Below are 25087 nucleotides of genomic sequence, written 5' to 3'. Positions count from 1 at the left end.
CTCATCATGGCCAGTCCCTTCCCTGATAATGGCCTTTAACATGAGGTGATTGGTTTTAGGTCCCTAATGACAGGGCTCTACCTACCCTCTGGTCCTAAGGCCAGACAATTTTCTCTCACCTTCTCTGTCCCTGCACACCTTTTCCTGTGCTAGGCCTCGCACAGTATAGACACATTGTCTTCTCTCTCATCTAATGCCTCAGATCTTCTCCATCCAGGTTTTCCTCCTCCACAGCCCTTCCCAGATCAGCCTCTTTGGTGTCTTAGTTTCCAGTGTGCTAATGGGTAGTTTTATGCCAGGATAGATGGATAGGCTGGATGGACACTTGAATCAAGGAGTAGAAGGACAAATGGTGGGGTAGATAAATAGAGAATGATGTTTGGATGGACAAAGAGTAAGTAAATGAGTGTGGTGAGGGCTGAATGAATGGGAGAATTTATAGATGGATGGATGGAGGATGTATGAATGGATGGAGGAAGGGATGGATGTTAGAAAAGTGGGGTAGATGTGTAGATGAATAGGTCAATGGACAGGCTAAGTGGGCTCTGTGCAGAGCTAGTGAGTGGGTCTGGCTTTAGCATAGAAGAGTCACCCTCTGACCTTGTAGCTGGATGAGATGCTGGATGGAGCCCTGAGCTGACACCTAAGAGGCCCAACTTGCTTTTATGTCCTTGAAGCTCTCCATGTATGGCCTTGGAGTGGCCCCCTTATCTCTCTAGATTTTTCCTGTTTGTAGGTTGCAAGGGTAGAAGTGACCTGGCTTTGTGTGTGAAGACGAGTTATACAAGTCTTCTCAAAAAAGGAAAAGAAAGGCATGGTGTGCAAAGGGAGAGGCTGATTACCACAAATCAAACAATAGGCCTGTACGTGGGCCATTTCATGAACAGCATCAGGGGTGGTTCATCCCTTGGGCTCAGTCCACAGACATGCCCAAACATTAGGAGAAGAGCCAGGGAATGCCTGTATTTGCTGTGTGGTACTGAGCTCAGTCCTGCCTACACTCGTCTCCCATGCGACCTGGGTGTACTCATGAGCACTTACTCTCATCTCCCTTTCTCACCTGTAACCTTGACAAAGGAACACCTGCCCCAGAGGATGACTTTGAAGACTACCAAGTGGCACTCTAAGCTCCTCACAGATCACAGAGCAAAGGCACTTGGAGCAGGGTGGGCATGTGGCTGTGGTCCTGAGTGTGCTTGCCCTGGTTTTGAAAAAGAGGGAAGTCCTCAGAGTTAGCGAGGGTGCTGGATGGTGTAGCAACTGGGAGAGGGTATACATAGCCAGCCCTCTTGCAGGCAGAGCAGATACCACCTCTGAGTTCAGCATCCAATCACCAGGTATAAGAGTAGCACCATGTCTGGATCAGACAGTACCTGCCAACACAGGATGTATGCCCTAGTTGGACAGCTGCCCTCCTATCTTCCCACTTCTCTGTAAGTCTGTGTCCTCCCTGCAGGACCCAGATGTGAACCAAGACCAGGCTTGAGCCCAGTGTGTGATACAGAGGGACTTTCATTGAGTCTGGGAGTCCTTGTCCAAAGCTCCAAGCCCTGTGGCTTGGAAAAGGGCTATTCCACAAACTAGGTGAACCCCAGCCCTGCCGGTTGCTGATGATGTGACCACAGTCATTTCTCCTTTGTGAGCCTGGGTCTAATCTGTAACATGGGATGATGATTGTTTCAGGTTTCTGAAATGAGGGGATATGTGTAAAAACTGCCCAAGCCATGCAAGACTAACAATAGAAATGGACAGAGGCTCTAATGGGGTGCCTTCAAGTCTTGTCCCCTGCTGCCTGACCATCACAGAAGCACAGAAACTTTAGGGCCCTCCAAGCCTGGCTGAGTAACAAAGCCATCCTCAAGATGGCCACGCCTGTTTTCTCCTACCCAGCTGGTCATTTCCAAAATTTCATGAGCCCCAGTCTTTTACCAGGTCACTTGTCAGTTTCTGGGAGTCTGTTTCCTCTTTCTTGGCCACCCAAGAGTGCTGCCAGTTAGAGGCATTGGCTAAAATGCAAATTATCTCAGGAACTGCATTTCCCAGAAACTCTCCCGGGCTCTCAGCTGCCTTCAGGATACAGTCAAAGCCCCAACCCCACCAAGGCATTAGATGCCTGCTCCACCCTTTCTTGACTAAGCCCTTGGTCTGACAGCACCTGACCTTCCTCTAAGAACCTTTCACCTGCCCACACTGGGGTAGAAAAAAGGTTCCCTGAGACAGGCAGGAAGCTGTGGAGTCCATAGGGACAGCAAGGTGGGCTCCTTGTTGCTTTTGGAGGTTAGTGCTGGTTCTAGCCTCACCCTGGCCCATGTTCCGCTTGTCATATAGGCTTAGAGCTCCCTTCTAGAGGTACTGGAGGCAGGGTGCTCATCCCTGGGCTGGGGGGGGGGCATTGTTGCCAACTCAAATGAGGATCTATGTGCTGCTTGGGGCAAGAGTGAGGCCAGAGACCAGGGATACCAATCCTGATTTTAGGAACAGAGGTGACAGGTGCTGGAACTGGCAGGTCTCAGGAAAGGAAAGTGCACTCCATCAACTAGTCCAGGAGTTTGAGTGGCCTGGGCCACCAGACCCTGAACTCAGTCTTCCTTCCCCCACTTGCTCCTGGCTCCTCTTCCAACCCAAATTTGGGATGACTGACTTCTTTCTTCCCCAACAGACTAGATCCTGCCCTCTGTCCTACAGGTCATGGAAACTATTTGGGCCTCCACATAGGTGGCCCTACTTCAGGTTGGGACCCAGTCTAAGCACCTCTTTCTGCTTTGCTTCCCTCCCCTACCATGAGGCTCAAGCAAATCCAGAATAGGACTTATGAGGCTGAGATCAAGGGCAGAGTTCTAAATTTGGTCCTAAAGCTTTGCACACATAGCCTGCACCAGGGCACATTCTGTGAACTGAATCCCTTTCCCTGTCACACACTGAGACTACTCTGGTTACAGACTAAACCTGATCCTTGGTTCTGGACTGAGCCCTGCTCCCTGGTCATAGACTCAGCCTGGATCTTGATCATAGGTTGACATTTGATTGATAGTCACAGATGGGCCTGTGAAGTACCTGCATTTTGTAGGGTGTGATGGGATAACAGGGCCATATCTCTCTCAGAGTCTCCCTCAGAGTAAAAGCTCAGAGTCACAGCTCCAATTGGGGGCACTCAAGTCAGTACTAGGTACCCCTACTCTGGGAAGATGCTGCTGCTCTGCCTCCAGGAGCCCCCAGACAGATGGTGGCCATACTTGTGGTCATCTATGCTCCAGGGCTGGTGGTAGCACTCACAAGGCTATGGGAAGCCCCCACCCCCAACTGGTCCAGGATTGCAGAGGTATAACAGGTAGCAGGTCTTCCCATAGAGGCAGAAGTGGGGAGCTCCTGTGTCCCAGGGACTGGGGCTCCTGGTCTCTACTTCCAAGCAAAAGAGCATTATCTGTGGGGATTGGGCATGGTACACTCACCTAGCCTCCTCTATCTAGGAGTAGGAAACCCTTGGAGTGGGGCAATGGCTGAGGGGCAGGGCCCCTGGACACAGGGTTGTGGGCTAGGGCCATGCAAAAAGGAAGTAGCTTAGCCCATCTCACCTTGGCTGAAGGCCACCTCACCCAGGGGCCAGAGCAGGAAAAGGAGGCAGGTACATAGTTGGCGAGGGTCTGCAGGGTTGGAAAGGAGAGGCAGGTGCCAGAGGGGGCCCTTGCAAATAATTTTCTCCTTGGGCCCAACCTCTGCCTACCCTGACCAGACTCCCAATACCCCTCAAGGCCTGAGAACAGAGATCTGCCTTATCTGGGTGACTGTGTAGCTCTGGTGACTGTCTTCTGTCTTTGCTAATGGGGTAGTAATGCTCCACTACAAGACATAGGAGAGATGGAGGAAATACACAGGGCTGAAATCAATCGGAAGGCCCCTTCCTGCCCAAGGAAGATCTGTGCCCAGGAAGGAAACGCAGGAGGCAGGTGCAAGAGGTCCTGTATTTATTCAAGGCATCTGGGGGCAGGGTGGCAGGCGCTAAGCTGCTGAGCTATATCCCTGTCCCTTGGGAGTGCGATAGAAAGAAGTAAGGTCAGCTGGTTTAGCGTTCAAAGTCCACAAGGTGGGCAAGGGCCAGGCTGTGGGTACCACCCAGGGCAAGTGCCCTGTCCATGTTGCACAGGTCAGCATTGCAGCAAGAAATGGAAGTAGGTCTGGCCAATGCCATTTATATCTAAAGTCTCACACTTGCTGGAGCAGGATTTGGTCACTGTGGAGTCTCCCAGGAAGGGGTACACTGTGGGCACAGGAGGACTAGCTGTAAGGACTGGTCCTTTTCTGCCTCTAAGCCCCAGCCCCGGAGCTACCTGTTTGGGTCACCCATTCCGGTGGCCTCAGTTCCCCATGCTGAGAGCCTGTGATGTGCCAGGGACACGTGAGGCTGCTTGCCCTGGGGTTCCTTGCTTGGAGGTGAATTCCACCCAGTGCAGGTAAAACCAAACTGCAAGTAAGCCACCCTTCCTGGTCACTCCCACCCAGGTTGGAGGTTCCCTTCTTAGACAAGAAGGAGGAAGGGAGGAGGGACAGGATGGAGAGGCCAACCACTGGCCTTCTTGGAAGTGTTTAGGATGATAGCTGCACTCTTCCGGGGGATTCCAGCAGGGCAGGCCCTGACCCCGGTGCCTACTGACAGATCTCCAGGGTGTAGAGTATGGTCTTGCACAAGGTTTCATTGGCATTGTATTCGGTGATGGTGATGCAGCTGGATACACTTGTGGGTTCATGACAGGCGTAGCACCACAAAGCCATCACTGAGTGATGAGGGGTAGGTGGGTCAGGCAAAACACCACCACTCAGAGGCAGCCTATGAGTGACCATTACCCTATCCCAGAGACCCCAAACTGAAAGGACAGTGATGCTAATTTAACAAAGGCATCTTCTTCCCATGGGTGGGGTGTGATGAGCAGAGCCCCAGTTGTGGGACCCCAGGGACCTGCCTGACTCCCACAAGCCCAAGCAACTCAGGTCAAAAGTTTGAGCACAGCCTGGAAAATTTAGTGACTTAATGAGCCTGTCTCAAAATCAAAATAAAGTATCGTAGTGGTGCTGGTATTGTTGCCCTGTGTGAAAGTCCTGGGTTCAATCCCTAGTACCTCTAAGACAAACACCAGAAATGCTTCCAGGCCAGTCTGTCCTTTCTTAGGAAGTGGCTGCCTTCCTGCTCTAACAAAGGCCTGTGCTCTTGTTCTTCAGGGCTGGCTGCACCCACTGCTCTCCCTTTCTGCCCTTCGTAGACCTGGCTGGTGGGAGGCTGCCCTCCCACTTCTGCCCTCTCCCCTTCCAGACCCTCCCTGTGGACACTGGAGGATGTTTGTAGCTGAAGCTTGCTGGGGAGGCAGACCCAGCTCACAACGCAAGTTCTCCTGTGTCCCCAATTCCCCACCACCCCTTGCCTCTCAGCCCTCACCAAGTTCCTGGTGAGAGGTCAAGGCCAGAACCAGGAACACCAGCCACATTCCCCACGTGGCTTTTCCTTTGCTGCCTTTTTAGGCCAAGTGTAGTGGTCCGACAGGTTGGCTGACATTAGTGGGATCTAATTTCCCCACCCAGCCCTGGAACCTCTCCCCTCCTTTTAAACACTCTGTCTTCCAGGCACACCTGCCACTTCCGGATGCACTCAGATCCACCCCTCCTCACTGCTCTTCCTCATTCCTCCTCCAGTTGGGGCCTGACCCTGCCTTCCCAACAGGGTCTGATCCCACACCCCCTCTCACTGGATCCCTCCCTTCTGCAGCTCCCTGCTGGGGACCCTCTCAGACTCTTCACCTCCTGCCCTTTGGCTTCCTCTTCCCTCTGATTGGGCAGATTTGGGCTGCTTGGAAGGAGCGTAGAGGCTAAGGGCTTTCCTGCTAGGTTCCTGGACAAGGATTCCTCCACTGTGAGCCCCTACAGGGCAGATTCATGGGCTACAGCCATGGGTTGGAATCTCCCCGGAACTATCTTGTGGACCCAGCTCCTTTTAAATGATTAATGTACAGTGGGGGCGTTGTGGGCTGAATTGTCTCTCCCCTTCTGCCCAGAGTTTTTTCAGTCTTAAGGACCAAAGAGAGAAAACTACTAGACAGACAGGAAAGGACTGGGATGGCCAATGAAATGTGAGCCTCACCCCCCTCCATCCCTGGGGGTCTCCTTGGGAGCACTATTCCCATTGTTTCCTACAGGCTAACCTCACCCTGCCCATCAGCACATCTGGGTCTCTAATGGTCCTAGGCAGCCTCTGACAGGACCTTTCTGGCTGCCCTGCTGGTAAGAGAATTGAGGCAGTTCCTTGCCTTTGGCAGAGTTGAATTTGGGTGTTAATGACTCCTGGTTGACCAGTTGTGGCTTCCCACTGCCTGCTTGTACCCCACAGTACCTGATCACCCTTGCTCATCTTGCCTAATGGCCAGGACACAGTGTCCCTGGGCTGGCTCAACTCCCATGGGGTCCAGGTACCTAATTCTCATTCCTGGGCTTTGTCCTCCCCCGACCCCATGTTCCTCCCTTCTGCCCTTCCAGTTGTGTGGGTACCCTATACCCCTTTTATGGCCTCTAGGCTTCCTTGATGGGTTTTTACCATTGACATAGGCTGAACCCCGTGGGCAGGACCAAGAGTGGTTGGGGGGTGATATATGAGGTCCAGGTTTCCTCCATACCCAGTGCATGTAGAGACAGCCTCCTGGATCTTAGGTTTCCTCACAACTCTGGAAGATTTTGGTTTGGATGAAGAAACTAGTTCTGAGAAGCCAATTTGCTTAGGCAGGTCACCTAGTGAGCCAGCAGCAACCGAGCTTGCCTGATTTTGCACATCTATCACCAGACAGCCATGCTGCAATACTGCAGTTGGCAGGATGCACTGCAGCTACCCAATGGAATGCCCCACACACCCAGGTGTCTCTGAGGGCCAGTCTAGTTTTCCCACATGGTTGCCAGGCTCCTTCCTGTCCTCAGGACCTGTGTCTTTTACTCAAACACATGCTCAGCCTCCACATGTGGGCTTCTCCTGAATTTTGACCTGACTCTCCTTACTTAGGGAGACCCAGGCTGTACTTTCTGTCAAAGTGGCAGCTGCCTGCACATTGTGGTGGGGAGGAATGTACTCCAGACAAAGTTTGGGCTGGCTTCATCTGGGAGGCCCAGATCATTTTCTATTCAGTTCCTAAAGATCTGTGGATTGGGGTTCAGAGATGGGACCAGGGTCAGGAGTCAGAGTGTCATTGATTATTTTGGGCACTCAATCTGAGGTGCAGAGAAAATGGAAGAGATAAGAGGGAGACCAAGGAGGAGGCCTTTAATGTGGGCATGGGAGAGCTTCATGGGGTAGGAGATACATAGGCTCTCAAACAAGAACAATGAACTGGGGCTACTTTAATCAGTTTTGTCTGGGAGGTAGACAAAATGACATATTAACTGCTGATTTGAAGGACCATCTGCCTGCATAAAACAGGAGACAGAAAGATTTACTAGGGACTAGAGGTGGAGACTTGGGTGGTTGTGGAGTCTGCATTAGAATGGGCTCCGTGCAAATGCAACAAGGGAGGGGGAGCTTTATCTCTGGAATGAGGAGAACATAACTATTACTCTTGGAAAGATAAGTTGTTTCTCTGGGTCCAGTACCTTGTTGGGAGGATGTAGCTAAACCCGGGCTAGTGTCAAGGTTTAGTTTGTGACTAGGGAAAATCTCAACTTGTTACTCCAGAGATGTGCACTGCGGTTGAATTGGCCTGGGACATGCTGACCTCAGAACCGACCCTTGAACTGTAACACAGGGATCAGATACCATTGTTGTGCTGCATGCTGCGAGTTTGCCGTAGAGTCCCTGTCCAGATCCTACCTGGACCCTGCCTACGAAGGGTGAAGGTTCAGTTGTGTCAGGGTTCAGTTCTGACAGTAGGCCCCCAAGGAGGCCACCTTCTGCTCTAGGCCCGTTTCTGTGGATAATTCAGTGAGTCAGAGTTCTCAGTGTGGAGTAGGCATAGGTGAATGGTCTCTAGTGTCCTCTGACACCCAGTGTCCCATGGCCTGTGGTCATCCAGTGTCCCATGATTTCTGGCCCCAGTGTCATTCAATGTACTAAGGTTGCTCAGTACTCCCTGTCACTCACCCATGTCACATTCTGTGGGCCCGAGTCTGAGCAAAGCAAAGCTCTGTTGGCCAGCCTATATTATAAGGGGGCCTCCTATGTGGGGTGCTACGGTCAAGGCAGGGGTAGTTTCTGATTGCATCTTACATCTCAGAAACCTCAACCTACTCTGACTCAAGTACTGTAGCTCTATTTTGGGAGCTAGTTCCCTCCACCCAGCCCTGGAGATTTACATTGGCCAATCACCCTCAGCCAGAGCAATGTCTGCTGGGAATATGGATACGCTGTCTGCCCACATCTTCCTCTCCTGCTGGTGCTAGGATACCTCCTCCTGTGACAGTGTTCACCCTTGGAAGGCCAGAGTGACCTTGTAGGTAGCTTTGCTGCTCTGTACCTTTTGAGGGACATCTTGCAGAGAATACCTGTTCTCAAGCTGAGGTTTCTATGTCTAAAGGAAGTGGTCTGTGCCTCCAGCATATGGATACACCATACAATCTAGCCTCTAATCACATGTATCACGTACACACAGCGCTATATACACTTTCACACATTTTCTGAGAACCTGCTCTTTGCAGTTTCCAACTAAGTACCCAGGGTTTGTTCTGGAAGGGTGGTGCTGGGTCTCATCGTAAACATCACCATCCCACTGGGGCTGACTGCCTCCCCACCAACTCTATCTTTATGACCATTGCTTCACTTCCAAGGAGATACAATAACAAATATATTACTGGGATTCATTGTGAATCTTCCCTGGATACCCAGCACTCTGCAGTAGTAACTAGTAACTGGTACCTTTCAATAGTAACCAGCTCTGATGCCCTGGCCTCGGAATTCTAGACACTCTCAACAGGGCCCCACCACCAGCCAGGTTCCTAGGTCCCACCAGCCACAGGCATCTGGGGTACAATTTGGGAGCCAGTGTTGGACCTGACACAAGGCATACTTCAGTGCTCTGCTGAAGGCCCTCCAAGGGGTAGTACCCCCTGCTGGCATGGAGGTGGCACAAGGTTCTTTCTCAGCACCCTGTGTCTTCTTGGTAGGTGGTTTAGAGAGCACATGCTGTCTCTGATCCAGAGTGTGGTGGCGTTCCTCCTTTTGTATGACCTCCCTTTGAATCTTTGACTTTGCTGTTGGAGTCTTTGCCTATTGCCTGCAGGTGTTAGAGTGCACCCTTCTCAGTGCACATGACAGATATTTCCTACACTGTTAACTGACTTTTAGTTTTGTGTATAGTATTACTTTTCTTTCTTTTTCTTTGTTTTGTTTTTGTTTACATGAGTCAGGGTCTTGCTATGTGGCCTAAGGCAGCTTTGATCTCATTAGGTAGCCACAGGTTGGTTTCAAATTCACAGCAATCCTCTTGTGTCAGCCTCCCGAGTGCCTGGTTACTTTTCATATGTGTTTTTAAAACTATTTTTAAAATATTTTTATGTAGTTGTTTATGAATCTTTGTCAATATGGGTTTTGAATCTTATTTATCTGTTAAAATTTTTTATAGCTCTATTACATGTACTTCTGTTGTGCAGCTCATCCATTTAAAAAAGAGTGGAATTAGGCATTTTTAGATATGTACAGATACTTGCAAACACCTTCAGGCAGGGGAGCATATTTTCATCATCTCAGAGAGAAACCCAGTGCCCTCAAACATTACCCCTGTTCCTACAGTCTCATGGTACTGTGAAATATGTGTTTAATTTTCATCACAGATTTTTAGCACACAACTCTTAACGTTCTTGGAATTGAGCTGGGCGTGGTGACACATATCAGTAATCCCAGCAGTCTGGGAGAGTGAAGCAGAAGGATTGGAAATTCAAGCCCAGCACAGGCAACTTAGCAATTTAGAGTGAACTTGTCTCAAAATAAAAAAATAAAAATGGTCTAGAGATGTAGCTCAAGCCCTGGATTCAACTTCAAGTATTGGAAAAACAATAACAAAAACAAAATAAAACTTCTCTTAGGATCTCTAGACTTAGATCTTAGGATCTCTAGTCTTTTGTAAGCTAAGGGCTTATGGGAGATCTCTGCATAGAGCATGGGTTTTCATTTTACTCCTTCCCCTAGCCTCCTCCAGGGATGGGAGAGGGGCTGAAGGTTGACTGGGTCACCAGTGGCTAATGATGTGGTCAATCATGATCATATAACAAAACCTCCATAGAACCACAAAAGAACAGATTGAAGGAGCTGCCTTCCCATGGTGGCGTGCAGGGTGGGGGGGTTTTCCTGGAGGGTTGCATGCCCACAGAAGGCACGAGAGCTCTATGCCCCTTTGCACACATCTCATCCCTGCATCTTGCCCACCGATGGCCATTGAGATCCTTTGTCACTTCCCAGAGGATAAGTGAGAAATACAAATAAAGCACATCCTGAGTTCTGCAGGCCACTCCACTTAAGTGAAGGCCAGGATGGGTCACTGAGAAGTGTAGGCCACACTGGGGGCCGGGGCTGGCATCAGAGGGGAGGCATTCACGGGTCTCACATCTCCTCCAGGTAGAAGAATTAGAGGGGGCACAGCTAGTGTCTGCTGCAGGATTACTTGGTTGCTGGTGTGAAAGTTGATCTCAAGAGAAAATGATTCTTGTGAGACTGGGACCAAGATAGAGCCTGCAAGTAATGAGAGGAGGGCCGCCTGCATATCTGAGACAACCACTGTGTCATGGACTTTCCACGGGGCCCAGAAGAGAGTCCTTGTTTTACACACATCCTATGCTTTGCACACCTGGGGCACACATACACAGATTTCTGTAACAAACATTATTTTCCAAATTCCCCAAGACTGCAACAGTTCAGACAACATGCTCTGGACAGGAAGCTATCTACCACTGACTCAACACCAGGTGCCCCCTTGGCCTTGCTGGTGGTGTCTGGCAGACCAAGAGCTGGTATCTAAGCCACTGACACAAATGTGTCTGTGTTGCCTTTAAAAACTCCTCTGGCCTCAACATTTAGGAGTATGCCTGTGGTTTGCTATGGCACACATTCCCATTATAGTACTCATTACTCCCAAATAAATATCACTACTCTTCAGAGGGCATGTCTCTGGGATTTAGATGAAGAAGAGAAACTCCACCCATATTTTGGTGTTTGGCTTCAGAGGTGAAACAGAGTATTGAGTGGTGTGAACAGGAACTGCATTCCACTTTCCCCATCTCTTAGGAACTCTCCCGTCAATCCTGGGAAGCCACTAATATATTTCCAGATTGTCTGGATTTCCTCACTCTGCCATCTCATGTCAGAGTATGTGCTCTTTTGTGTCTCAATTGTTTCATTTGGCAAGATATTTTTCAGTGTCACTCATGATGTGGCACATATTAGTACCTCATTTCTTCATACAGTTAAAAATATCCTGTGGTCTGGTTAGATCACATTTTGTATGTCCATTCATCGGTTGATGGACATCTGGGTTTTTCCACCTTTTGGCTCCTGTGAATATCACTGCTACAAACATTTGTGAACCAGTTTCAGTGCAGGCAAGTTTCAACTTTTCTTGGGCGTAGATGCCTGGGGCTCCACTGCTGGGTCATATGGTAACTCTGGGTTTAATGAACTGAATTAACCATTAATTGTTTATAAGACTAGAAAAGCAAGTTTGAAGAATGACTTATTTTTCTCTTCTAAATTGTTTACCATTTAAACAATGTGTTCTTACATTTAGGTCTTCGACTGTACTGAAATGCCTTGTGACTTAGTGAGAGATGTCAGAACAGATTAGCCAGTGTGGCTACTGTCTTGAGTGCCACCAATAGCATCTCCACATTCTTCTGCATTGCCAATTTGTCCAGCTGTCTTTGTCTCTCTCTGCCTAGGATGACACTGTTCATTGGGTCACTCACTGCTTGAGGCACCCCATTCTCACAGGCATTAGCTTCTTCTTATTTATTTTCTCATAAACTTGGCCCAGGAGGAACCAGAAAGCCCCTGGAAGTTGCTGATATGTCTGCAGTTGCTGACATTTCTCAATGTCTCCAAAAGCACAGGCCAAAAACAACCCAGGGCCTGGCTGGGAGCTAGCTGGTAAGTAAATATTTGCTAAGTAAAAGAGTAACTTCCCACAAACATCAGCTGCAAAACTCCCCAGGTATTCACCCTGAGATGAGTGATCACAGCTGAGACGGCAACTCTATCACCTGCCTCTGGCACACTGTTCGTCCCTGGGCCTGTGGGCTGGCACAGGGACTGCAAGAACTGGAGGCAGCATCCATACCCACGGCAGGCACACCAGGTATGGGAGGATAGGCCATGCTCCCTGGGAAGCAGGCAAGGGGAACAAGATGAAAACACAGAAGGCTGGTCCAGAAGGAGGGACAAGGAGGTATTGGATCAAGGAGGTGGCAGTTTTCCCACCAGACCACCAAGGTGAGTGACAGAGAGGGGCACCCCAGGCTCTACCCCTCCCTGTTCAGCTTCTGGCTCTCCTTTCCTTGGCCAGTTGGGTTGAGGGTCTTAAACCCACATGTGGCCCCTATGCCTTTTAGGCCTTGTGCCTAGCTGGGGGCTGGAAGGGCTGGTAGTAGGGGAAGGTGGGTTGGGAGGAGCTATTTGGGACGAGGAGGCCACATTTTGAAAGAGGTGGTAAGAGGTAAGATGTTGCCTGAATTGACTGGCCTGTGGCCTTCTGCTCTGTCTCATTTGAAAGCTCAGGCCATGTGATTTGGTTAAATTTTATTGGGGGGATTGTCAGGAGTGGGGAAGTATCACACAGGGAGGGCTTTCAGCTTGCACTGAGGTGGGTTTGGGCAAGACTTCATGCAGGACATCTTAAGGAAGACAGGGTTTGGAGTGAAGCGAGCCAGTCTGGCTGTACAGGGCTTCAGGGTGAGGTCTGGCTGGAGAAGAGGTGCTGTCACGCTGGCTGGCTGTGGAGAGGTGCTCAGTCATGGTTGCAGAGACTGAACTGGCAGCAGGCGAGAGACACGTGGGGACCCAAGCCCAAGCTGGAGACATCAGGGCAGCCCCTGTAGCACATCTTGGTGACCAGAGGCAGGTCCTTAAAGCTGATAGGGGCCCCTTGGGAGTAGGAGGGAAATCACAGATATCCTTGCAGCTCTAAGCTACCCAAAACCCCTTGTCCTACCTGCCACCATCAAGTTGAGGACCACCCCCAGGAAATCAAGCATGTAGGCCACTAAGGGGATACTTGCTGGCCCTCACAGGGACACTATCTAGGGTGGAGAGTGGTGTCCCTCAGGAATGTCAGGCTGAGAAACAGAACAAAGTTGCATGGACTACCAGGCACATGCAACCCCTGCTTGGGCCCTGCTCTAGCCAGCTTCTCTGCTCTGTTCCTGACCTGCTAGGCACCTGAACTGGGCTCCACTTCAGAGTCCAGGTCTCCCAACTGGGGCAAGAACAGTATGGCTGGTCCATTTGCCCACCCCACTCACGTGTGGCAATGGTGATGCAGCGGCTGGAGCCTCTTGGACAGTTGAACACATGGGAACATCCTCCAAAGCCTTTGCACCGGTGGCACCTCAGGCCCTGGGCTGTAGCTGCAAGTGGGGATGGACAATGGCACATAGGAAGCCAGTGGCAACTCTTGCAACTCCCAGCACCACATCTCTATCCAGCACCCACTCCTGTCCGTAGCCTCTACTCTGTGAGCCAGCTTCTCAGTCCATCTAGACTTTGGGGTGTGTGTGTATGTTAAGGGGTTATACACCATATACTGAGCCTCAGCTGAGGGCCAAGCCAGATCCTGGCATTCAGCCCTGCTGTCATTGGACACAAGTGACTATGTTGGGATCAGCTGGGCTGTGTCCCTTTGCCCAAGATGCCACATACTGGAAAGAGCAGGGTGAGACCTCTCTGGGAAGTAGAGTGGAGGTGGTTATGCCTATTTCCACCTTTAGGCCCTACAGGCCCACTGTACCGCCATTCTGGAGCTGAGATAAGGGGGTCTTTCCCTCCTTTATAAAACTAAGGCCAGATTGACCAAAAGGAGTGTGCAATGTAAGGTAAGTTCTATTTGTCTTTTTCCTGGAAAATAAGTGTCTATGTCTCTACCCTGTGCTCTGTCCCATGGGCCCTGCCCTGCTCCTCCCCATACACTCTGTTTTATGTCCATTCTCTCTGCTGCTCCTGGGCTTTCTTCTCTTTCTTCATCTGCTGCCCCAAGTTCACGTGTAGAGAAGAGTCCCTTGGCCCGCCCAGCCTGCTGCTCCTAGGGTGCGCTAGAACCTGCAGAGGACAGAAGTTCCACCTGACCTCCTCAAGCTATGCTCAAGAAACTGAGTCAGGTCCTTCCCAGTGGGCTGGTGCATGGAATCCTGCTGGGAGGCTGGATCCTAGCTCCTAAGGGCTGCAGCAGCTTACTCCCACCACAACCTCCAGGTGCAAAGTCCCTTGTCAGCCCAGAAGTTATGCACTTTGCAGCAGGTGACAGGAAATCCAGACCATAGCAGAGCCTCTGCCACAAACATAAACTTGATTGTTTGCCACCCCTGCAGAGGGAGCTGAGCAGCACAAAGCCTTGGTGCCTCCCCCCGCCCCCCACTAGGCTACCTCAGTTTGACAGACGGGACATGTCATTCTGGACACCAGTTGATGAGCACAGCAGACTTGAGGGCAATGGCAATGCAGGACATAAGTAGGGAGCTACAGAGAAGCTGCCTCCAGCTCCCACTACTCTGCTCTGGGCCTGCTCCCAGCCCCTCCTGGCTTTGCAAGGCCTCTGTGGTATCTTGGCAGAGATCACGGCCTCTGTTGACATGCCTACTCCAACTTCAGGGTTCTACCCCTAATGATCCGGTCATCCTGCCCAGGTCTCCCCTCTCCGTGCCCAACCCTTAGGGCTCTGTTCTCATTCTTGGGGTCCTCTCAAGGCATTCATCAAACTAGAACCCGCTCATGCACTTAATGAGGCTCAGGAGAGGTTTGTAGAAGGAATGAACGAGAGAATTCTAGGGCTGGGGGTGAGGGCAAAGACTGGTCATCAAGAAAAGGATTTCTGTTCCTTATTCTGTGCATTTGCATTTTTATTGATGAGGGGAGGAAATTTTAGCTCCCAGTAATTAGCCACTGGGGAGGGGTTGGAGCAACAGGATGGAACCCTGAATGGCCCCTGCACCCAGACCTGGGCTCTACAGTAGGAAGGACCATGAGGGTGGGCTCTGAGTGTAGCAGACATGGGACAGACCTTCTGGTTGCGGGGCTCTGGGCTGGGCGAGCCTTGGGTTTCACTTGGGAGTAGGGGAGCCACATTCACAGGCTGCTGTGGCCCTCAGAGATGGCGTTACCTATGGATGGCAGGGCAGACACCCAGCTTTAGCATGTTTCATGGGGCACTCATGAGAGAAACCACAGGCCCTTCCTCCAACTGGAAGAGTCATTCCCAGGTTATGTCCCTGAGGCAGGTGCGATTTCCACAGAGGAAGCGGGTGAGGGTCTGCTCTTGTAGGGAGAGATCTCTGGGTCAGAGATGTCCTTGAAATACACTGACCTTGGTACATACAGGGAGGAGAGAGGGCTGGTGATGGCAGAGCCCCTGCCTTGACAGGGACAAAACCTTTCCTATGCTGAGCTCAGGGTCCTACAGTAAGTCTGTGCTGGGGTAGGGGAATGGAGTCTAGGGAAGTGATGTTAGGAGAATGGCTATGAGGACCTGGAGCAGAGGACAGAATGGTAGGCAGGAAGAGCCGGTGTCCTGAATGGGGTGGGGACAGGAAAGGGACTCCCCCAGAGGTACAGTCACAGCCGTAGGCTGGTGATGGCCTGGACTGGAAGGATGGGTAAGAGCTGTAGGGGTAGAAAAGCAGCCCGATCCCTGGACTCACCCAGCACCAGGTTCAAAACCATGACCATCAGGAGTCCTCTCGGAAGCTGCATATTGTCAGGGTGAGGATGAGAATGGTGTCCTGGTTTTTCCTTATACCCATGGCTGCTCCCACCCCCACCCTTCTGAGTCATCTGGAGCCTGGTTGGGCTAGGAGATGGGCCAGGCTTAGGTCACCCTGGGGACCAACCTGGCCCAGAGATTGTGTCACTGTGCCCTCAAGGTCTTCTTCCCCATCCACATGGAGAAGATGTCCCAGTTGTCAGAACTAGGGATATCATGAGGGGCAAGGCCTAGGGTAGTTCTCTCAGTGACTGGGCGAGGGGAGGGGCACAGGCAACCAGCCCAGCCCTTACTCTGCAAGATGCAAATAGAGCCTCCTGTGTGTGGAAAGCCAAAGCCTCCTTCAGCACCTCACCTTAGGGGGAGTCAGGAAACCAGACCTCCAGAAATGGTTAGAACTTTCCATTTGTCAAATGGGCCTTCAGTCCCAGGGAAGCCAAGGAAACTGGGTGCCTGCTGCCTCTCCAGGAAGGTGAGGGAGTGCTGTGCAGGTGGGGGACCATTCTGGTATGGTACTCAGGGGCCCAGAATCCATGAATATTTGCCCAGTGGGACAGGAGAGCTGCCTCTTTCTATTCTTCAAGGTCTTGGGGATAAGGGGGCCCACAAGAGGGGGTAAGAGCTAAAAGGAGCACTGCCAAAACTCAGCAGGGCTGGGGATGGGTAAGAGGCCACTCAGAGAGTCAGCTTACCACTCAGGGGACCTTGTGCTCTCCCTCAATACCATGATATCTCTCTAGTGGGCGCCACAGGGAGAGGGAGACGGAGTTGGTGGGCCAAAGGGAGACAATTTTGAGAAGATTGCAGATTCAGACCCCTCTTCCTAGGAGCTGGAAAAATGGGCTTGGGAACCTGAAAGCTAGAGGACAGTCTGGAAGCAGTGTTTTGAGGTCCTAATTTGTCACCTGACTCCTCTACTCCCAGTCTTCCCCAGGGCTGTCTGCCCCTCAGGGGAAGCTAGGAGGCGTCTATTTCTTGCATCAAAATGAGTGGCTCTCAGCAATCCTGTTTGCCCTTTGTATCTGGCTGGATAAGCAGGACCCAGGCAGCTGAAAGACCAGGGGAGGTGAAAGAGGCCAAGACATAGAAGGAATAGGGTGGATAGCAGTCCAGGGCCCACACGGCTGAGACTGAGTGAGTGTGCACACTAGGAGATAGCAAAGAGGAGTAGACATGTGTATCTGTCCATTTATTCATCCATTTCATGAGGAATGCTCTTGAGGGTTCTCTGAGGTGCTGGGTATACAGTGTGGAAGGGGCTATGGCCTAAGGGTGAAATTTCAGGTCCAGATCAGGGCAAGGGTTAGAGCTTAAAGTTGCATTAGCTGCTGCAGCAAGATGGGTAAAGAAAGCACCTGGACCCCAGAAAATCAGAACAGCATGGCCTCCTGTGTCCATGTCCTAGCTGGGCACAGGCATCTGGGCACAGGTATCTGGGTACAGGCTTGGAGCTGTGATCCTAGGGTACCCAGAGCTGTGGGACTCATGAAGCATGCTCAAGAAGGAATAGTATGGGAAGAAAAGAGTTTCCTCTTTCTATTTTTCAAGTTTGTAAATGAAACGTAAGTGCACTGCAACAAATCAGAGACAAAAGGGAGGTTAAGAAGCTATCTGTCTGCCTTCCCTTCGTGGGGCCCAGGGAAACTGGCCATAGGTGTCCTTAGCAGGAGAGGGACCTGCTGCACAGGGCATTCACAGCTGGCTGCACCTCCAGGTCAACACCTCAGTGCTAGTTTCTTCTTCCTGTCTCTGTCACATCCTATGGAAAGTATGTACCACTCCATGATGCTACAGAGCATCAGGAAGCCCCTCTTGAGAGGAAAGAACCCTGGGTGACCAATCATATTGAGATTCTTTCTTGCTGCACCTTGAGTAGGAATGGTCACTGACTGGGTCAAAGCACTGGGGCCCCAGGGAAGGGCCAGCCTCATGGTGCCTGATATTCCTTTGCCTTTTTCTCTGTCCCTCCACCTCATGTCTCTTTCATTGCATTCAGACAGGACTGGATGCCTGACTCTTGACTCTAATCCTGGTCTCCTGAGGCTTCTGGTTTGGATTTCCTCCCTAAGCTTTCCAGTTCTAGAAAAGGCTAACATGTTAAGATTTTTTGAAGGGGATGCAGAGCCCCAGTGAACTGAAGCTGGTGGGAAAGAAACCCTGCATAGTAAGTGGGGTGAGAGTGAGCAGGGAGCCAGTTGGCCTGGGGTAACTAACAACTTATCTCTCTTTGCCTTGGTATTTCCACTGGTAAAGGAGCATAACTTCTGTCCCCAGCTTGCAGGCTGCCCTGGAGCACTTACAGTTATGAGTAGTGGGAGTAAGTGGGTGTTGGTCACACCACCCTGGACAAGACCAGATAGCCAATACCACTGCCCCAGTTTCCCTAAACTGCAGTGGCATCATCTTACACTAATTGAGCACCTGCTGTGTTGGGCTGCTGACAAGACCAAGGACAGACCAGCCAAGCAGCATACTGTCCTAGAGAATCCCGGGCTAAGGACAGCATGGTTGCTGTGGCACCTAGATGGGTGTCTCCAATACCCTGAGACCACAGGTGAGCTGGCATCCCACTGAGACAAAAGGAAGGTCAAACGTGGGGCCCTCTCAGCTCTGGCTGAGGACGTTGCTTGTGTAATGGACTTGCACAAGCAAGGTGATAACAGTTCCTCAGTCATCTCCCATTGACTCAGGGCCTCATCTGGCCCCTCCCAGCAGGACCTGGGCTTGTACTGGCTACCGCGCATTCTGTACTTGTCCTTTCTCCTCTCCTGTCCTTGTGTGAATTCTGATTTCCTCTGGCAAGTGAAATGTACCCTCACTAGGGGCCTTCCATTTCACCTTTCACCCCCAAACCAGTCCTTCAAGGGAAAAACTGTGACAGGAGAGTACCCTCAGTCCCAGGAACAGAGCTCCAGGTCTGTACAAGGTTAGGGAAGGGAGCCCATTCTGGGCATAGCTCCAAGCAGCTCTCAGGGTACAACATCCAGCAGGGGTCTTATAAGAGGGGTATGTTTTGGGACAGGGACAATTCCACAAGAAAACTAGTGCTATCCTATCCTCCTGGGTGGGCCAGCTTGAGGGGTCCCTCATCCAGCACCAGAACAGGGGCACTATCAGTGAAGAGGACATACTGTAGCTCATAGGGGGAGGCAAGCCCTCCCTGGGCCACCTACATTCAGATGGTGGTGTTAGGCAGAACTGTGCCTCCTAAATCTGCTCTGGAGTTTTATTCTTAGGGAGTAACTAATGAATGCTTAGAGAAGTGGAGTGCTTTAGCCCAGGGGAGACCTCAAGCCTTCCCTGTAGACTTCATCAAGGTGAAAGGGGCCCATGGGACTCCAGGCAAACAGTGCAGATGTGGGCTGGATACTTGTACACTTATTCTGCTGGGGTTGATCTAGGGATCTATGAATAGAGCTAAGTGCAGCCTGCAAGAAGTAGGCAGTGATCTTAGATTGGCATGCCATTCCCGTGCCTTGTCCCTGCTGGCAGCTAGTCTTACCCTGTCCCTCTCCTGACACCTGACACAGGGACATTCCCTCCCCTTCTCCTGCAGGACTTGCTGTGCTGTCCTGCCCAGAATAATCTGACTTTCATTGGTGTACAGGGTGGACCAAATATAGCAGCACCTCTGGCTTGCACTCAGGGTGGGGGCAGGGGTGGAGAAGTCAGCAGGTCTGGCTGAGCAAGATGGCCTCCTTCCTGCACCTAGGATGGCTTTTGAGGCAGGAGGGGCCCTCAGGGGCCTGCTGAAGTAGAGTCATACTAAGTCAAGAGCTGATGTGACTCCAGGTCTGGCCCTCTTTCTGGGACAGGTGTGGTGATAAAGGTCTCCATAAGTGGTCTCATCCCATACCTGGATTGGACAGCTGCAGGCTTCAGGAGGAAGCAGAGAAGTCCTGCTAGATCCTGCTTACCCACCAGCAGATTCCTAATCTCCCCTTCCCCTCCAGCACACTCATCACCTACTTTGTAGATTGCAGCAGGTTCTTGCTGCACAGTTTCCTATTCAGTAAGAGTTCCCGGGCTAACTGACTGCACCTGCAGAAGTAGTTCCAGATTCCCCTGCCTGTGATGAGGATCCCAGTCTGCCCACCAAGGTCAGGCCCCCTGGAGAGGTCCAGTCCCACATACTAGCCCTCTAACAGCTTTGGAGTGAGGCCTTGTGGGTGGCTGGAGGGTAGGAGTGCTACAGATAACCCTGGGCCCTGACACAGTTGAGGGATTTCAGACAGCTGAGAGTAGGGGAAGGTATGCAGTGTGAAAAGGTGAAACTGTCCAAGGCTTGTCTTTGAGCAGGTCTTCCTGGGGGAGCAGGGCTTAAATCAGACTCCAGATGGTAGCCAGAAGAATGGGGGCGAAGACCAGGGCACCCGGGACAGCGAGGCCAGCAACATTGCAGAGGTCATATTGGCAGCAGGAAGTGGTAGATGCATGCTTGGAGTAGCCATCATACACAGTCTCGAAGCAGCTGGGCACGCATGACTTGCTCACCTTCATTCTGTATGGAGTATAGTCTGCAGAGGACAGATGGGGGGGTGGGCAAGAAGACTGCCCTCAGAGAGATGGATTCCCAACTGGCCTAAAGCCAGCATGCAGGGCCATTAGGGCTGGTCCTCTTTTCAAGGGTTCCCAGGAAGAACCCTGGGGCATGTAGGACCCTCCCTCTTATACCAACATATTCCTGAGCAGGGGCCAACAGACTCACAGGTACGCGTGGTCATGCAGTATCTAACCATGGCTGGGCAGCGCATGGGGTTGAAGCAGTTGTCTCCATTGTAGGCACAGACGTGGCATTCCAGGGCCTGGGCTGAGGACAAGGTGCAGGGTCACAGAAGAGGGAGAACCCCTTTCTCCAGCCCATGACCCTCCCCAGGGCAGGGAAGTCAAAAGGCGAGGGTGTCGTGGGGAATTCTGGTCAGCCTCCCGACTTTGAGGCCTTTCTAAATTGGTCCTGTCCACCACTCTGACTTCTGTCCACTCACCCAGAGGCAGGCCCGCCAGGGCCACGAAGAACAGGGTGAACAGGGCTGCCATGAGTGGAGGTGAGAGAGCTTGTGGATATTTGGATCCAGCTTAGTTGGGTCAGGTGCAATGTACTGAGGGTCTGGAGCCCCTCCCTGCCCCTCCAGAGCTCCTGGTCTGTGGGAGATTCAGCAGTTCTGCAGAAGGCGACAAAGACAATTGGTCAGTGCAGGACCTGGGCAGGCAGCAGGTCCAGCTGGGCCACCAACTCTGTGAGTGTCAAGGAAGGTGTGGAAATGAGAGGAGGAATAAGCAGAGGCCAGAGCTTCCAACAGGTGCCCAGCATCCACAAAAGTCAAGAGGCCAGTGCAGATTGAAGGGTGATGGTCAGTGCCATCGAGGGGCGACCTGGGAAGTGGGAAAGATCTGAATGCCAGGCCCAAACCAGGCCTTTGTAGGGGGTGGAGGTTTGGGGGGGGGTGAGTGTGTGGCGGGGTGGAGGAGGTGTTACCGTGTGCTCGGGCCACAGGAGGGGCACACAGACTCCTCCCCTCCAAGCAGGCCGGTGAGGGGGCTAGACAGGGCCTGACTGCGCACCAGACCCGGTTCTCTTCTGGCAGCTCTGGGGTGTCCCTCTTTGGGGACCCTCTCCCACCCAGCAAGATTTCTGGAGCACTGCACCGGTTCCTCAGGCCTGCATCTGCCCGCTGCCGGCAGCGAGGAGATGCATTCCGAAGGCGGCTGCGCAAGGCGGAGGATGATTCCTTAGGCAGGGTTTCGCGTTTGCATTTGAGATGTCCGCTCTTTGGTAAGGGGTTTTGGGGATCTGGACGACTGCCTCTGCCCTGCCGCCATATTCGTGCCAGTCCCCGCCCGGGGAACCAAATTAGACTCTCCAGAAAACAACGTCTTCCTTGACCAATTTCCCAGGCACCAACCTGGGACGCTCAGAATCCGACTCAGGTCTCAGGACTGCGGCTCCAGTGCTTCCCGCCCTCCCTGGCAGCCCCGCCCCAGAAACTGCAGTCTCGGCCCAGGGAAGGCTCCGGGCGCCGGCGAGGTGACCTTCACGACCACCAGCCCCCGCTGGCCGCCCAAGTACTCACCGCAGCGATTTCCCAGGTCCACTCTCGATCTAACGGTGTGTCGGTCCGCGATTCCCGCAGCACCCACCCAGCATTGCTACAGCTAAGGCCGGGGCCTCCGCAGGCGCCGCCCCGGCTCGCGCTCGGTTCCACCCCCACCCATAAAACTCACTGCAGGCCACGCCCGGACCAGTCCTGGAAGTAGCCGCCTAGTCTCTAGCTCAATGCAGATAGCATCCCTCTGCTGGGGCACGCAGCAGACCCCGCCCTCGCCCCGCCCTCGCCCCGCCCCGCCCCGTCGCCCCCAGCTGTATTAGTTCACCGAAGGTCGGGTCCCTGCCCTGTTCCCCCCATCGCGGTCACAGTCTCGGTCCTCTCTGAGGCCGTTCCCCTCCCACTCCTCGTCTTTGTCACCCGAGGTGATCGCCTAGCAGGCTCCTGCCAGGCTCTCTGGGTTGGATGGGAGACTGCGACAGTGGCTCAGAAATCCCCCAGCCTGGCATCACATCCTCGCACTTCTCAGGTGCGCGCGCAATGCCCGAACGCTTGTCACCTGGGCCCGCTACAGTCGGCCTACTGAGACTTTCCCGCCCCTGCGCAAACCTCCAAGCTCTGCGGGTTCCAAGTGAGCGCGCTATGTGCGCCTCGGTCCCAAGAGGACTCCGCCCACGGTGCTCCTGTGGCGTCCTGGGAGGGGAGGTATCTCCCCGATTCTCATGGCCCTCTCGCCTTCGCGGCTCCAATTTCAGATAATTATTTTTATATAACTTTAAATATTTTGCTTTATTTTTAAAATTCTGTTTTAGGCAAAATTTGATGGATTTTCATGGGCCCTAAAAATGGTTTTACCCTTTAAAAATGGACTCTGAGTAATAAAATCCTTTAGTCTGGGCAAAACAGATGAGTTGGTCAATGTCTTCGCCAAATAGTCCTGTCCCAAATGTCCCAGGAACCAGGGAGAGGGCAAGAGATAGAACTTCCTGACTGAGGGTGGCGAGTATCCCTGTCCTGGGGAGTCACACCCACTGGAGGTGTACAGTCCAGGAGAAGTCAGACTGGGTCCCGGCTCCGGCATCTTTTGAGAGAAAATTGATGGAACTGCATTTACTACCTTGTCTGTAATAACTGAAAAATAGATAAAGTATACGAAATACTATTTTACTCATCATCATATTTATTGTATTTATTTATTGCACTTATACAATTTATGATTAGTATTTGATTTGTTATTATAAGCCAGATGTGATTCCACAGGCAACACAGGGCAGTGACCCTTGGGTGACCAGGGACAGAGGAGGGGAACTGCAAGACATAGCACAGACAGCAACCCAATAGTGCTCTGTGTGGACCCATCTCTGTCTGCTCACAGCCACCTTGAGTTGTAACTGCTAAGACCATCCTTGTGTAGCTATGGTTTCCCAGAAGACCATAAATACACAAACCCACCAGAATGGTGTGTGGAGTTTTCCAGCTGAATCCTAGCTCCCTGTGTGCCAGGACTTGGTTGATGTTCTTGAGGGATAAACCGGGCATGGCAGGATCCAAGTGATGTTTCTCCTGACCAATACATGTGCCCCTCCATCTGACATAAATCATGGATCCACTGACTTGCTGCTTCCCAGGACCATGCTTCCATCACTAAATCACCACTAAGTTGCACTCCGCAATCCAGGATCTGTATGCATTTCTTTAGTCTCAGCTATCTCAGCCTTTTCATCCATGTAGCTGGGCTCTTTCTGGAACAGTTTAAATTTCCCACTTAAGGAGGTTAGGGAGCTCAGACAGGGCATGATGCTGGAAACCATCGGGCAAGAGTGCGGAAGAGAAGAGAGCTAGGGAGCTAGGCAGAAGGCTTCCCTGAATCTTCAACTTTGTTCCTATTAGTGCCTGAGTTTGGAAAACCTATTGGAAGACAGGCCAAGCAACAAAAAGAGCTGGCACAAAATCTACAGTGCAGGCATGGGGCAGGGGACCCATCTGTGGGCTTGTGAGACAAAACCACTTGGGCCATCATTGGTGCGGTCAGCAACTTTGGGGTCAAATCAGTCCTATATAGTCCTAGGCCACACTAGCTCCAAATAACAAAGCTAAAAGCAAGCCTCCAAAATACATAATTTCCTCAAGTAATTATATCCTGGAACAAAACTCAAAATTATTTTTAAAAATCCATTGCACAACAATATAAAATTCATCTGATGATATACCTGACATCAGTTAAATGCCTCTAGCCAACCAAAGAAACAGAATACTCACTTGACCCACAATGGGGGAAAATGTACTTTTGAAACCCAAAAATGACCCCGCTGAAATGATAGGAGGCCAAGGGATTGAGAAAGATACTATGTTTTGTATGTTCTAGAAGGGACATAGCATGCACATAGAAGGCTTTTTTAAAAAATGAAAATGAGCTTCTGAACATGGAAAATAAAAAAAATGAAAATACACACTGGAGAAAAAGGCACTCTATGGCATTGTTGATGGGACTGTAAACTAATACAACCACTATGGAAATCATTGTAATTCCTTAAAAAACTACAAATAAGAATTCCATTTGACTCAGCTATCCACTTTCCAGGCATCTTCCCAAAAGGGTTAAAATCATCATATTACAGGGTTACATGCATATCTGTGTTTATAGCAACACAATTTATAATAGCTAGATCTTAGAAACAGCATCTATGGTCATCAGTAGATGTGATATTTATACATAATGAAGTACTATGCTGCCATTAAGAAAGATAAATTGAGTCATTTGCCAGTAAATGGATGCAACTTGAGAACATAATGTTAAGCAAAATAAATTGGGCATACACGCCAAATATATGATTTTTCTTATATGAGAAACTATCTAAGTATCTATATTCAAACAAATTGCAAAATAGAAGCGAGATAAGTAGGAAGTAGGGAGAAGTTCAAATAATTGCCCAAATTGCATATTCAATTATTTTAAAAATATTTCAATATATATGCTAATTTTTTATAGGAAGTTTGTCTTGTTGAACAGAAACTTTGTGTTATTATCTGTTTATTTCTTTTTTGTATGACTCTTTTTGGCTTGTGTCTTGTTCTAAGTAATCGCTTTGAAGCTAATGATATTATTATCTCATTATTTGGTTATGAAAATTT

General features: G+C 51.0%; 3 protein-coding genes and 1 long non-coding RNA gene across 5 annotated transcripts; 1 reads left to right on the top strand and 3 right to left on the bottom strand.

Moving 5' to 3' along the window:
- Positions 1-4022: 4022 nt before the first annotated feature.
- On the bottom strand, positions 4023-5100 carry Lypd2 (LY6/PLAUR domain containing 2). The gene is given in 3 exon segments (XM_005008553.4): positions 4023-4168; positions 4170-4255; positions 4650-5100. Coding segments are annotated over 3 exon segments (381 nt in total). The 5' UTR covers positions 4837-5100; the 3' UTR covers positions 4023-4060.
- A 6611-nt stretch (positions 5101-11711) lies between these two features.
- LOC106028408 (uncharacterized) lies at positions 11712-18950 on the top strand. Its single transcript, XR_001202020.2, has 2 exons — positions 11712-12433; positions 13927-18950. It is a non-coding gene; the product is annotated as an uncharacterized LOC106028408 (long non-coding RNA).
- Slurp2 (secreted LY6/PLAUR domain containing 2) lies at positions 12725-15982 on the bottom strand. Its single transcript, XM_003473287.5, has 3 exons — positions 15850-15982; positions 13462-13566; positions 12725-13084 (listed from the first exon to the last, which is right to left on the bottom strand). Exons 1-3 carry the CDS (start codon positions 15980-15982, stop codon positions 12948-12950), a joined length of 375 nt encoding a protein of 124 aa, XP_003473335.2. The 3' UTR covers positions 12725-12947.
- Lynx1 (Ly6/neurotoxin 1) lies at positions 17086-22587 on the bottom strand. 2 transcript variants are annotated; one of them, XM_063230968.1, is made up of 4 exons: positions 22565-22587; positions 20897-21073; positions 20620-20721; positions 17086-20428 (listed from the first exon to the last, which is right to left on the bottom strand). In XM_063230968.1, exons 2-4 carry the CDS (start codon positions 20946-20948, stop codon positions 20232-20234), a joined length of 351 nt encoding a protein of 116 aa, XP_063087038.1. In that variant the 5' UTR covers positions 20949-21073; positions 22565-22587; the 3' UTR covers positions 17086-20231. The 2 variants fall into 2 exon arrangements, with proteins under 2 accessions (XP_063087038.1, XP_003473334.1); XM_003473286.5 differs by lacking the exon at positions 22565-22587 and adding an exon at positions 21983-22186.
- Positions 22588-25087: the final 2500 nt, after the last annotated feature.

This window comes from Cavia porcellus, unplaced genomic scaffold (genome assembly GCF_034190915.1).
Source record: "Cavia porcellus strain 051 isolate PalLab524CR breed Dunkin Hartley unplaced genomic scaffold, mCavPor4.1 scaffold_19, whole genome shotgun sequence".
NCBI classification, from domain to species: domain Eukaryota; kingdom Metazoa; phylum Chordata; class Mammalia; order Rodentia; family Caviidae; genus Cavia; species Cavia porcellus.
The sequence above is the reverse complement of the archived record's forward strand: the minus strand, read 5'-3'. Positions and strand labels throughout refer to the sequence as shown.